A 14,966-nucleotide genomic window follows, 5' to 3' on the forward strand; every position below is an offset into this window, starting at 1 on the left:
ATTATAAAGATCCTATCTTTACCTTTGAGCGGGTAGATCTTCACCGCTATCTGTTGATCGATGGATTCGGTTCTCCTGAAGCCGCACAATCATCCGGCCTCTACAGATATTCACACGAGATAGATCGCACCAAGCACCTTGATCTCACCGGGGTGCTAGCTCCCTTATAGAGATCGCTTTTGATGGCTGATTTCCTCTCTCTTTCAATCAACTCCTTAATTGTTTTAAGAGGAAGAAGAAGGAGGAAGAGGAAGAAGAGGGCGCGCCTTTTCTTTCTTCTTTTCTTGCTCACGGCTGAAGAAGAGGAAGAGAGGTGGGGCGGCTGAAATCAATGGACTTCCAATGCTATTCAGCCCTCACACCTCTCCTTCTTTTATAGGCATCTCATGCCTAGTTTAAACAAGAAAAAAGATTTCAAAAAATTCTTCCTTGATTCATCCCTCCTAATTCTTCCCAACCCCTTACTTAAAAGGGATTGGAGAGAATCAAGAAGAGGCAACAGGGCTTTTTCTTGCGCCGTGTGGCAAGCCAAGAGGAGAAAGAGGAGGGGCGGACACCCCTTCCTTGGGCGTGAGGAAGCCATGAAGGAAAGGAGGGGCGGACGCCCCTCCTTTTTTCCTTCTTTGCTTCACCCGCATGAAGGAAGGGATACTCCCTTCCTTTCATGTTTTGATTTCTTAATCTAATTAGGAAATATGTGGTCCCTCTAAATTAATTGAATCCTAATCCAATTAGGATTCAATTTGTCCTCCAATTTGACTCATGTGAATCCTAATCCAATTAGGATCCAAATTGGACTTTATGAATTAAGTTCCTTATCTAATAAGGAGTTCTAATCAATTAGGACTTCCCATCCTTATCCAATAAGGTTAAGCCTAATTGAATCAAATTTAATTGCAATCTAATTGCAAATCTTCCTTCTTTAACTCACTAACTCTTAGTGAGTTTAAACCAATTATCAATCAAATTGACAATCAAGATATATTGCGATTCTAAATCGCAATTCAACTATCGGAACGATCAAAACCTCTTATGTGTGTGACCCCATAGGTTCTATTCTGTCTGGTAGTGAGATATATTGTGATTACCATCACAATATCATTGAAACTCCTTTCAATGGGTTGAAACAATTTCAACTCTTCTCTTCAGGGTTCTTGATCATCAAGTGAATGCCTTCGAGTCTCATAATCTACTAGTGACACCTAGCAGCATATAGTGGCAATCCAGCAGAACGGAATAGATGAACCTCTAGGTGCAGTTAGCGTATGATACAATACCTCTCTCATAGATCCCGACAAGACGGAGGTTATGGATAACTTGTCAAACCCCATCGTCAGTCATATGTCAAAATTTATTTGACTTATGTTCGAGATTGGAAAACTCCTTTTTCAAAACTGCCATGGCCAAGGCCTTTCGAACTTAGTCTCATAAATCACATAGGATTACTCCTAATCTATCAAGGTTGATAGATCCCATCTAGATGCAACCCTAATCCGACAGTGAACCTACTGCAGCCAATTTGCACCACAAGGATCCTTATGGATACAACAACCTTACCGTGAATAGCTGAGGCATCGCAGGTCTAAGTACCAGTCATACAACTGCAGCATTAAGTAAGTCACTGACGAGTGGATAGATATCCAAGTGACTTCTTGCTTTGGTTACGCTCAGTACCTTTATTTTCTAACAAGCACTTGCACAATCACTCCAATGTCCCCACACTGTGGACTCAAGACTCGTCCATCAAGAAAAGTGATCTGTGTACTAATCTCATCGGATCGATCACCGTCCTTCGTGATGATCTATCGATCAAGAGCAATTTAGGAATTAATCACCTAATGACACATGTCTTAAATTCTCAACTCTTGAGAATATGTGTTATTATCTTATTAACTCCTAGGATGATTCATGGACACATAATAACATGAATGAAAAGAATGCTCAATTTTATTAATTAATAAAAAGATCAAGTGCAAATTTTATGTCCCAGAACAATTACAATGTGTCTGCCAAATTGGCTTCTAGGACATACTTCTAACAATTAATTCTTAGTGGGTTAAACCAATTATCAATCAGATTGACAATCTCAAACTTGTAATTTTAAATCACAATTCAACCATCGGATCGGTCAATACTTATAATGTGTGTGACCCCATAGGTTCTATTCTGTCTGGTAGTGAGATATGTTGCGATCTCTATCACAATATCATTAAAAACTTCTTTCAATGGGTTGGAACAATTCCAACTCGTCTCACCACGAATCATCGACCATCAAGATAGTCCCTGTGAGTCTCACCATCCACCAGTGACACCTAGCAGCATGTAGTGGCAACCCAGTAGAATGGAATGATGAATCTCTAGGTACAGTTATCATATGATACAGTCCTTCTATCGTGGATCCCTAATCCCTACAAGACGGAGGTCATGGATAACTCGTCAAACCTCATCGTCTGTCATATATCAAGATTTATTCGACTTTAGTTCGAGAGTGGAAAACTCTTTTTCCACTATACATACTGCCCCGGCCGAGGTCTCACGAACTCAGTCTTATAAATCACATAGGATCGCTCCTTATCTATCAAGTTTGATTGATTCCATGTAGGTGCATATCTTACTCCTACAGTGAACCTACTGTAGCCAATCTACACCACAAGGACCCATATGGCTAGAGACCATGTATACGTGCAGTCAAACTACAGCAACTTCACTGTGAATAGCCGAAGCACTGCAGGTCAAAGGACTAGTCACACTACTGCAACATCAAGCAAGTCACTGACGAGTGGATAGACATACAAGTGACTTCTTGCTTTGGTCACGCTTAGTACACTGTGGACTCGAGACTCGTCTATCCAAAAGGAAAGCGATCTGTGCACTAGTCTCATCGGATTAATCACCGTCCTCGTGATGATCCATCGATCAGGAGCATTCAGGAATTAATCACCAATGACACATGGCTCAAATTCTCAACTCTTGAGAATATACATCATCATCTTATTAATTTTTTGGACGATTCATAGACACATACATAATATGAATGAAAAAGATGCCCATTTATTATTCAATAATAATAAAGTCAAGTACAAAACTATGTCCCAGAATTAATAATGTGTCAGCCAGATTGGTTTCTAAGGCATACATCTAACAATAACTGCATGCCAGGCTAGATTAAGTGTGTTCCAAGCTTACTTAACTGTATGCCGAGAAGATTTAATTGTGTGCTAGTCCGGCTAGATTAAGTGTTCAAACATTGATTAACAGCATGCCAAGCTTACTTAAATGTGTACATGTTATATTACCTCTGTACCAAGCTTACTAACCTAATTGCAATGGTGACTTAACTATATTTGAGACTATATGAATTAAGTTCCGAGCTTATTTAACTAATTTCAACGGCGACAAATCCACTGTACCTATCAATATCATAAAGATCAGATTATTTGTTACCCACTCATTATTTTTCTTTTTATTTATTTATTATTTTATTTCATTAAAATATATTTATTTATTTATTTATTCGTTCATTCATATATATATTTCTGCATTTATTTATTTATTTTCTTTTTTTTCCTTCTCTTCTCCCCTTCTTCTTTTTTCTTTTTTCTTCTTTCTTCTCCTTTCTTCTCCTCCCACGAAGCCAGCAGTGCCAGAAGGAGGTAGAGCCGGGACGGCCACGAGAGAGGGCCTGGGAAGGGGCTGGGCCACAGCCGGCGCCGCCTGCGGCAGCCGCGGCGGCCGTGGCCCGACCTCCCTTCTTCATTTATTTATTTATTATTTTATTTTATTAAACTATATTTATCTATTATCTTATTTATTTATTTATTTATTCATTCATTTATATATATATTTATGCATTTATTTATTTATTTATTTTTCTTTTTTTTTGCTTTTTTTTTAATTTTTCTTTACTTTTCTTCTTTTTTTCTTTTCTTTTTTCTTCTCTTCTCCCTCCTTTCTTCTTTCTTATCCTTTCTTCTCCTCCCACAAGACCAGCGTTGTCGGAAGAGGCCGGGCCGTGGTGGCTGCAGGAGGTGGCCGGGCCGCAGCCGCAGCGACTGCAGGAGGGGGCCGGGCTGCGCCGCGGCGGCTGGCCGCGACTGGCCAAAGGAGAACTCTTCTCCTCCCGCGAGACCGGTGGCGTAAGAAAGGAGTCGAGCCGCAGCAGACGCGGGAGGGGGCGGGGTCGTGGCCAGTGTCGGCCACGGCGGATGCGGGAGGGGGTCGGGCCGGGGCCGGCTGTGGGAAGCGAGAGGGTGCCCCCTTCTTTTTCCTCTTCTTCGGCACCTCCCCACCGTAGGGGCAGGAGGCTTCCCGACGGTGTGGAAGGGGAATGTGCCGGGGCAGCCGCGGGAGGGGACTCAGGAGGGAGCTGGTCGGGGCCGGCGGCGGCCGCGGCCGGCTATTGAAAAAAAAAAAAAAAAAAAGCTGGTCATTAGTTTCCTTTTTTTTTGTTTTTTGTTTTTTTGGTACAAGAAAACATCCCATCGTCCGCCGGAAATGCAGAGAGAATAAATTATGAGGGCCCAAAAAGGCGACGGGGGTTTGGGTAATTGGGTTCGCTGTCAACTAAAATATCTGCTCTTCTATCTATATTTTTATTTTCGCTCCCTCTCTCGCTCGCTCTAACGCTGTTCCGCGGGTTGGATTTCTCTGGAGCGAGAGGGGAGGGAGAGGGATATTTGGGCGGCGATCGGAGGTCGGTCATGTCGACGGAGGAGCAGAGGAAGGAGGCGGAGGCCGGGGCGGAACTGGAGGTGGTCTACAAGACGAAGGTCGTCCAGTTCCTTGGCCGCTCCACCCCAATCATCCTCCAGAACAACAACGGGCCCTGTCCTCTGATCGCCATCTGTGAGCCCTTTCTGTTTTTCCCCTCAATTTCATTTGCTTTCTTGGATGCGGAAATGTGGCTGTCTTTCTTGTTCCGTTTGATCTTTTCTATTTGGAGGGATGACGATGAAAAGTTTGCTTAGATTGATTTAATTTGGAGATAGTTTGGCCGTCTGGTGATGTTTTTCTTGAATTTTTGTTTTTTAGGTAATGTTCTCCTGCTGAGGCATAACCTTAATCTGAGTTCGGATGCGTCGGAGGTGTCGTTGCAGAAGCTGCTTTCTCTTGTCGCAGAAAGGCTGATTGATTCTAACAGCAACGTTCAGGTTCCCATAGGTGGATTTGGTGGAGATGGATAAGATGCCGAATGCCGTTCAAAGTTGTGCCCTTGTGTACTGATTCTTTCTTTTTGCTGCATGCAGGACAAGGATGACGGGTATGTTAGGAATCAGCAACAGAACATAGCGGATGCAATTGATCTGCTGCCTTGTCTTGCTACAGGGATCGATGTCAATGTGCATTTCAGGAAGTGAGTATCAATTAAAGCTCTTAGCTATTGTCATTATCACCTTATAAAGCTGCTCTTTTTGTACAGATGTTCTATACTGGATCCCAATAGTTTTGCTTAATTATGTAGGATAAATGATTTTGAATTTACACGGGAATGCACTATATTTGATCTCCTTGATATCGGTTTGTACCATGGGTGGATAGTTGATCCTCAGGTACTATTCTGCAGCACTTGGATTTGTTTTGGCTTTTTAAGCTTGTCTTATTTTCAATGTAATCATTTCTCTAGGCTGTTTGACAATACTTTGAAGAAGTCTGGGTTCTGTGTTCAGGCATCATTATTCATGTTTGACAGCCTTTATGCTCAGAACGTTATCTTGGTGACATGTCTTTGTTTAACTCACTCACTTCGTTTGTTGTAAAATGGTGCTTGTTTTTCTTATAATAATGCCAAACGTATGGCTGGATGTCATCGTCAGTTAGCTTTATTGTGCCACATGCCTTTGTTTTCTTTTATTCTAATCAAGGTCCGCCGTACCGGTACCGGTCAGCGTACCGGTGGCGGCCCGGACCGGTACGAAATCGGTCCCGTACCGGTCCGAACCGGTCCGTACCGGTCCTGTACCGGTCCTTCAACAATAAACTACCGGTACCGGATTTCACGCTGATCCGGTACCGGTCCCAGGCCGAACCGGTACGTACCGGCCCGTACCGGCCGGTACGGACCGGTACGGCAGATCATGATTCTAATAGTTATTGTTTTCTTGCACTAAATGTTGAAACTTGCTAATTTGGTTTCGTGTCTCTCACTTTGACGTTGGTGGACATATATATGACATCTGTCCATTTATTCGATCTTCATTGAGAATATTTGTATTTTTATTAGTGCACCTCCCTATTTTCTCCACATTGTCTTGCCTATTGTTTCTAGCATGATTGATGAACATAGCCCTTGATGACATCCAACTTTTATAGCAAGATGTCATTAAGTTCCGAGATACTGATGATCATTATGTCAATGACTTCTGTAGATTGACTTGTGATCAAGTAATCATTAGTAGAATGCGGAATATGGACAATTTTTTCTGAGCCTGATCATTATCTTAACCATGGTTCGCTATACCGGGCGGTACGGAGCATACTGTACCATATTGGTTCGGTACCATTATCTGGTACGGGAGATATACCGACACTCGGTACGCCGAAAAAATTCCGTGCCATGCCGTACTGACATAGTGTTAGTGTGGCATCGGTACGGGGTCTAACCGAGACGGAGATCCTTGATCTCAATAATATGAGGATAATTTTTCTAAGATCTGACCAAAAGATGTTTAATTGGTCTTGCCACATTACTATCATAAGATTTTAGGATGAACTTATCATCCTTTGTATTACATTTTCTTTTTCTTCTCTTTGTGGTGCGAGTCTTAAGTTGTGAATGACATATTAACTTGTCATCTTCTTATTGTTCAGATGAAATAAATGCTGCATACAGGTCGACAATATTTTTAGGTGCGGTATTGGAGTGGGCCTCACATTTAAGATAGCTAATCCTATCCAAACTCCTTGCCGACTTTACTTAATTTTTTTTAAAAATTCACTTAAAAATTGTAAAAATAAAAAGGCCCCTTTTGGGACTTCTGTTTTAAACGAAACAGGAGAATCAGAGGTGGCTTGCCGGTCCTTCGCCTCCTCCGTGCTGCTTGTGGGTACTTCGCTAGCCTCCGCTGGTCCTTCTCTCCCTCCCTCTGTCCCCCTTCTCTCTCTCTTTTCCTCTCTCTTGTTCTTCTTCTCTTCCGGCCCCTCTACTGCGTCGGTATAGGCCCGACACGGAACGACACGGGGCCATACCGTTCCGTATCGCCAGATAACCAGTTCGGGTCCCGATTCCGGCACAACAATCCTTGGGTAAGCTTCTATTGTATTCTCATTAAAATACTAGGCTTTCTGCAAAGGATGTGAATGATATGTTCACCTTATGCTTCTTAGACAACATATTTGGCAATACTTTTCCATGTTCGTTTTATCCAAATCTTACCTCATTATATTCCCATCTTCTTCCTAATTTGTTTTACCTCATATATTTTATCAAATTTTCTTTGATAAAATACAATTTTTATCTAAGACTTGTCAATTTCAGGTGCTATCCTATTTCTAAATACTAAAAGCTTTTTTCATGGTTATGCACATAGTTTGGACATGTTTGAGTGCAGTTAACAGTCAATTCTTCAAGGATGTTTACAATTTGTAGGTTGTTATCAGAACAATTCTTAAAATAATTTTAATATATTAGTGGGTTTTCAATTTAAAAAGAATGTTTTGTATATATACCCTCCTAAATATACAAATTGCATGAACATCCTCGTAAAATTACTATTTGCATGTATATCCTCATAAAATACTTGTTTTGCTTGTATATCCTTTTTTTTTGGCATATGTACACGTACCATCTAATGTCGCTAAAAAACAAACGACTTAAAATTACAATGACTGAAATACCCTTACAGGTAGATATGCAAAAAAAAAAATATAAGGATATACATGTAAATAGCAACTTTGAGAGGATATTCATGCAATTTCTCATATTTAGAAGGGTATACAGTCAAAAAAATCAAAACTCGGCTGAGATTTACTAAGTCTTTCATGATTTAGTTGGATCAACAAGTCATAAAAAGGTCAAGTCACATTATCAATTTTCTTTGTTTAAGATCTTAACTTGGTGAAGTCAGAATATTAAGTGATCATTTTGGTAATGCTATTCTCCATTTAATTTTGATATAATTATCGTTATTGAGTTTAAGAAATCTATATATTCTTCATTATTTTTAAAAGATTAAAGCATATCGAATTTAAATTAATTATATATATTGAGACTAGTAAATTTTTTTTAATGATTCATAAATATCGAGTTATTGTTTGTTTGTTGAGGCGAGAATTTTATAAAAGCAACATGATTTATTCTATAAGAGTTGATATTAATATGAGATTATGTGACATGATAATATTAATTTTTTTGTCATTTTTTTATTAAGAACAACTAAATTATCTTTATTGAATTTTGATCATTTTTATTAGATTTTTGTAAGTGTATACCCTCCTAAATATGCAAAATTGCATGAAAATTCTTGTAAAGTTACTATTTGTGTATATATCCTTATAAATTTTTTTTTTTGCATGTCTATCTGTAAGGGTATTTCAATTATTTTAAATTTAAACTATTTATTTTTTAACGATATTAGATGATACAGATATATATATATATATATAAAGAAGAAAGAAAAAGAAGTGTCGACATGCAAAATAAGTATTTTATAAGGGTATACATGCAAATAATAACTTTACAAGGGTGTTTATGCAATTTTGTATATTTAGAAGCGTATATGTGCAAAAAATCCTTAAAAATATGATTAAATTAGGGTTGTCCAATTTTAGAGAGCTTTAACCTTAATATTCTACATGAATGGTGGTGTAGTGTGCTTACCCATTCTTGGTTTGAATTTTGACATCAAGACCTTAGTCTCCTGAAGTGTGATTCAGTGCATGAGTGGATTTGTAGGTGGGTATGGGGAGCGCTCTCTCGAAAAATCTTATAGTAGGAAGCAAGGTTTTAAATCTTGTGGGAAGGTGGTGTCCTAATTTTTTCATGGAACAGGACACCCCGTGTCCCACCCCATCCTAGTGTCCTCTTGGTCAAGCATCCTAGTACTTGCTTGGGACCCTTTTTTTAATATTTTTAATTTTTTCTTAATTTACTTATGAAATTTTATTATTTTTTATTTATTTTTAAAATATATTTGAACTTTAAAAATAATATATGTAAGACAAATTTACCTCATTTAGTGTACTTTAAGTCTAAGGTGATAAGCTTTTTTTAAATGAAAATATAATTATCTGAATATTGCTTGTTAGTATTTCGTAGTTGATCAAATGATGCCAGCTAATATTACTTCGCCCCATTAGATCAATGCTAACTAGGCTGTATTAAGACTTGCTAGTGTCAGATTTCATGAGAGCAATTTTTTGTATAAGCTAAGGAGATCTGTATATATTGATCTATCATGTGCTAAAACTTGTTGATTGAATATTTTGACACTTTTTGGATCATTACTGTCTTGTTCATATATCTAAAACTGACACCATGGTCTGCCGTACCGGTCGGTACGGGTCGGTACCGGCCGGTACATACCGGTACCGGATTCTGCCGGTACGGTACAGCTATATATTTCGGTACCGAACCGTACCGACCGGTACCGATCGGTACCGGCCCGTACCGAACCGGTACCGATCCGAACCGACCAGTCCGTACGGGTTCCAAATTTTTTTTGGCTTTTAGCCCCATCGGTACCGTACCGGTTCGGCTCGGTTTGGTTCGGTACCGTACCGGTACCGATGCCCACCGGTACATCGGTACAGTCGGTACCGCGTACCTTAACTGACACTATAATTTCTTGCGGTGTTCTATGTTATCAATGATCCTTTCTTGATTACCCAGTAATGATTTCTTATAATTGATAATGCACAAGCCCTTGTTAGGGCAAAAATGATATGATTTGATGTTAAAGTGGCAATGTTTCCTGCACACAGCTCAATCGCATGGTTATTTTACCTTTAGTACTCTAGTGTTGAAATTTAGAAATTAATGCTTAGGTGCCCGCATGAGTGGCAATGAAGTAAGCAAGACTGTCATATTGTATGACAAAATAAGCTTAAGTGTGCATACATATTTGTTTTTATTGCTTCATTTTCTTAAATTATTACTTTGGATAATTAACATGGTGACCTGTTCTTCTGAGTTTGAAAATTTTATGGTTAGAGAGATGTAGGATGAGCAATTTTTTGATTTTTATATAATATTAATTTTGAGAATATATAATGTTATATATGTATATATGTAATATATCTTCTTTTTTATATTTGTGCTTTTTTAAATAATATTATTTCGAAGAAAAAATTAAATACTTTTGACTTTTATTTTTTTTTCTTTTTATGTAATATTATTTTGAGGAAAGTTTTTATGATGACCGTGGTGTTCAAACTTGTGCACATGGTATGAGCATCGTGCAAAGTTTCAGCCCCTAACCACTAATGGCCTAAAAGCGTAAATAATTATTTTCTTAAAGTATTTGGATTTGAGTACTTAAGAAAAAATTTACTCACCCCATTCAAAATCTTCCATTCTCCACCCTCTTTTTTTATTTCTTTCCTTCTCCTCCTCTCTTCCGTTGATCACTTCCCCTTTTCCTCTCTCTAGCCTCCAATGCTTATGTAGGATGTTCTTCATCGGATCTGGCATTTCCAATGCTTGATGATTCCCTCAGCTTCGAGGTACATCGGTTGTTGGTGGTGGTGGTTGGAGGAAGATTTATTTTATTTTGAGAAAAAGTATGATTGTTAGTTGGGGGAAGATTTATTTTATTTTTTAATTTTCTCTCCACTATAATAGATGGTGGAATTGCCCATTTCAGTTTGTGACTTGGCTGGGATGAAGGCAAGATGGGCGGGATGGCTCATGGATGTGGGTTTTGGATTCTTGCACCCATTCTAGGTCTCGTTATCTCACGGGAATGGGATGGGATAGCCGGACGCCCCCTGTCTTGCCGTGACTTAAAACCTTGGTAGGAAGTGTTGAGGAAGCAGGTTAATAAAGCAACCTACCTTGTGTTTCTTATCTTGAGTCAGCAATTTATTACTCTTATTTTAAGCTCATCAACTTGTTATTATGCTTCCAAGCAGCCCATTGCAGGCCATCTTGACAGTTGTAAACAATATGCAGTTTAGTGCATTTCCTTATTTAATTAAAGCCCTTGAATCCCATCTGCATATCTTGCTCAAGCTTGATTTCTTTTAGCACATTTTGGCTTATGTGATGTCACCTTCCACCTAACCTTGTGAGCTGACCCCATGATTTTCTTCTTCGCTTGATACCACAAAACTGCCTCCTACTATCCTATTTTATGCTCGTAGGTTTCACCCGACCTTAGTACTTGTTTGTTCTGTTGCAATTAGATTGCTCGAATTGTTAGTCCTATTGAGGGCGTAGGTCATCAACTGGACTTTGATCTGCATCATCAATTTGACTTCTGCCTAGGGGGAATGATGTCAGGTTCTAGGAGGTGGAATAAGGGATGCAAGCAGGCTGGGGCTTGACATATCTTTGCTCACTACTTGGTCCAACCAGGCGGCATCTGACCTAATTTAATGTAATTTTGCTTAATCTGCTTCAACAAGAGATAACCCAATCCTATCCTGCTTGATCATCTTGAAGCTATGCAAGCATAGCCAGATTTGATTTTAGTTGACATAACTTTAATCATTCAGTGTTGCAACCTTAAACAGACACTCGAAGTTGCTAGGACTGCATATGGCAAACACTATCAGTAAAACTGTAGTTCATTAAATTCCAATGGTTCTGCTTTTCAGAGTTACATTGAACCAACAAGTCTCTAGTGCACTTGTGTTTTGCCACTTATTCACTCATTCTACTTGCTTGAGGTATTTAAACAAAGTCAGGACTCAGGATGTTTGTCTCCATTGCCTGGAGATTTATGACCAATCATTTTGTTGCATATTAAGCCTCTCATGCCTATTTCATTTTATTTTTGTTTCACAACTAAATGATTATTTGACTGCAAGAGTCAACTGTCTTTCTTGCCATCCGTAGCTTTTATTTGTGCCTTTCTTTTTTGCACATTGCTTGTTTTCATGTTCCTGGCATTATTTGCTTGCAGCTTTGCCTTGTTCTTCTGTACCCTATCTGTCATGGTTAATTACAGCAAGGTCATTGATGTACAATGACAATTATGTTGGATGTTTGGGCATTAATTTTAAGGCAAAATTTTGGTTAATCTGAGTTACTATTCTTGTGCTTCATATCATTGACAGGATCTGCTATTTTCCAGGACACTGATACTGCAGAAGCAATTGGATCTAAGTCTTATAATATGCTTGTTGCTGAGCTTGTTGCTTTCGAAACAAGGAAATCTGAGGGGGAAAATAAGGACGTGCAAGAAGAAGACTCTGTTGATTTTGCTGCTGCAGCAACTGCAACCTTGGGAGTTCCATCGCCAAGCCTTTCAAGAGGTAGATCAATTGATGATTATCCAGTCTCAGCCACTGTTGATCAAACAAGAGGGAGTGATGACATAGAAGAAGAAGAGGAGCTGATGAGAGCCTTGAACCTCTCTAGAGCTGAAATGTCCAATCCTGTTAAGGATTCCATGTCCCCTGTTTTTGATTGGAGTAATCCATCTCCTAATTTAGAGGAAAGCACACATTCTAAGTGTTTTGGATCAGGAACTCTTGCTGATTCTTTGGGGGTACAAAATGGAGTTGAATCTCAACAATCGTATCAGTTAGACTTGTTTGCAGGACAAGAATCCATTACATCCAGTGATTGGAAGGATGGTGCCACATCAGAGGATAGTTCTTCAGTTCCGAGGATCAGTTCTGGAAATAACTCTGGTCAGACAGTCTCTGAAGGATCTGTGGAACTTTTAATGTCCAGTGATTCAGTGGAGAATGTAAGGACTCATATGTTAATACAGAATGTGTCTCTGCCTTTGCGATCTACTGATAAAGATGGTTCTAATGGGTGCTGCACTAATGAAGACCTAAGGATTGCTTCAGGAGGGGATAAATCTGTGAGACAAACATGCACTGAAGACATCTCCACATCTCAAATTCATGATAAGCCCACTGATGATCTGATCGATTGCAACTCGGCAGTTTTTTCTGGTCCAGTTGTCCATTGTTCTTATCTCCCTTCCGCAAGTGAAAGAGAAAAGCCTTCAGATGTTTCTGTGGTTGTCAGTTCAAGCCTTGAAAGAGAAGAACACATTCTTGAATCTGGACATACGGCATTTCAAAACCGAGAGCCAGTCTATGAAGGCGAGGTGGTTCTTGCTGAGCAGGATGACAAAACAGAAGAGGATAACAGTCCTACAAATTTGAAAGATGTTGTTGCTCGACACCAATGTAAGGGTTTGGATAACCTTTAGTCATGCAGATTTTTGAGTCCATCTGTCCCCTTTTTCTGGTATCTAAATGGTTCTTGCATCTGTTTTAATACATATGCAATTATTTATATGCAATTATTTGTTTTTAGGGCAACTGATAAAGAATTTTCTGGAAAATAATGCAAGCCAATTGACTATCTATGGGTACATATTCATCATGACCTGATGCAGTTGCTTTTCTTTCTGTGATACGAATGTATGAAGAAAAATTATATTCTTTTAAACTTGTCTCTTCTTTCACAGGTTATTTTGCTTACAAGAAGGTATTAAAGAAAGAGAACTGGGTGTCTTTTTCCGTAATAATCATTTCTGCACTATGTTAAGGTACAATCAAGCACCGACACTTATTTGTTGCTTGCTTTTTGTTGTATAAGTTCACTTTGTTGGGGTGATACAGTGAACTGAATAAGAAGGCATAATATTTAGTAGTTCAGTTTGTTTTGTTGAACCTTACAGTTTTGATCCTTGTTTTGTAGTTCAATGGTGAACTCTATCTCTTGGCTACTGATCAAACACTATCTCACAGTGAGGATGACTCCCCAACAGAACGGTGTGGCCGAGAGGATGAACCGTACATTGACAGAGAAGGCCAGGAGTTTGAGGCTGCAGACATCACTTCCCAAAACGTTTTGGGGTGATGCGATAACTTTTTTTTGTTTTCTTGTTAACAGGTCCCCCAATAGAAAGCTTGATGGAGGCATTCCAGAGGAGATCTGGAGTAGGAAGAAGGTGGAGCTTGGCCACCTAAAGGTATTCGGTTGCCCAGCCTATGCATTAGTGGAGGCAATCGAAAGAAGCAAACTTGATCCGAAATCACAGAAGATGGTCTTCATCGGATATCCACAAAGGGTCAAGGGTTATTTGCTGTGGGATCCTCATTCACAGAAGTCCACCATCAGTAGGAATGTTATTTTTGATGAAGAGAGCATCCTAAAGAGGCCGGGAGTAGCAGATGAAGCGCAAAAGGCTGGGCAGGACAGCAGTGGACGGCACTCACTAGCAGGTGATATTCCTTCAAATTCTACCTCGAAGCGTGTTTCTTTTGAGATGGAATTTGGTAAGCATGTTCCCACATATGTGGAGGACCAGCTAGGAGGGCCATCAGTCCAGGAAGAGGTGTAGGTAGAGCCACAAAGTTCTGGTTTGAGGTACCTTGTCAGGGGAGTTGCACCGCATAGGCAAAAGTGCATCATTTTTAAGCCTGTCAGGTATGGCATTGATGTGACCATCTCCTATGCTCTCATCACTGCCAATGGAGATCCAGAGATATTTGAAGATGCCATGGAGAGCTCAGAAAGGGAGTCATGGATTCAAGCCATGATGGAAGAGATGCAGTCTCTTGAGAAGAATAAGACATGGCAGCTTGTGGATCTACCGGAAGGTGCTCGGGCCATTGGTTCTAAATGGGTTTTCACAAAGAAAGAGGTGCCTTCAGAGCAAGGTGGAGTTAGGTACAAGGCAAGGCTAGTAGCCAAGGAAAATTCACAGAGAGAGGGAGTGGACTACACAGAGGTATTCTCTCCGGTAGTGCGGCATACTTCAATTCGGGTGTTGCTGTCTTTGGTAGCACAGTATGATATGGAATTGGAGCAGATGGATGTGAAGACGGCGTTCTTA

General features: G+C 39.7%; 1 protein-coding gene across 14 annotated transcripts in view; it reads left to right on the forward strand.

The window, feature by feature from the left end:
- The first annotated feature begins 3,962 nt into the window (after nt 1-3,962).
- LOC103698954 overlaps nt 3,963-14,966 on the forward strand; it is a 32,300-nt gene continuing 21,296 nt past the window's right edge. For 4 of the 14 annotated variants that reach the window (XM_039120040.1, XM_039120037.1, XM_039120039.1 and 1 more), the window contains exons 1-8: nt 3,963-4,845; nt 5,032-5,150; nt 5,247-5,353; nt 5,462-5,549; nt 12,234-13,308; nt 13,439-13,493; nt 13,593-13,673; nt 13,826-14,352. In XM_039120040.1, coding sequence (XP_038975968.1) covers nt 4,701-4,845; nt 5,032-5,150; nt 5,247-5,353; nt 5,462-5,549; nt 12,234-13,308; nt 13,439-13,493; nt 13,593-13,673; nt 13,826-14,352 — 2,197 coding nt within the window. In that variant the 5' untranslated portion in view covers nt 3,963-4,700. Of the gene's footprint in view, nt 4,846-5,031; nt 5,161-5,246; nt 5,354-5,461; nt 5,550-12,216; nt 13,309-13,438; nt 13,494-13,592; nt 13,674-13,825; nt 14,353-14,966 lie in introns of those variants that run through there. The other 10 variants (XM_039120045.1, XM_039120044.1, XM_039120046.1 and 7 more) reach the window with 8 other exon arrangements.

Source organism: Phoenix dactylifera, unplaced genomic scaffold (assembly GCF_009389715.1).
Source record: "Phoenix dactylifera cultivar Barhee BC4 unplaced genomic scaffold, palm_55x_up_171113_PBpolish2nd_filt_p 000696F, whole genome shotgun sequence".
NCBI classification, from domain to species: domain Eukaryota; kingdom Viridiplantae; phylum Streptophyta; class Magnoliopsida; order Arecales; family Arecaceae; genus Phoenix; species Phoenix dactylifera.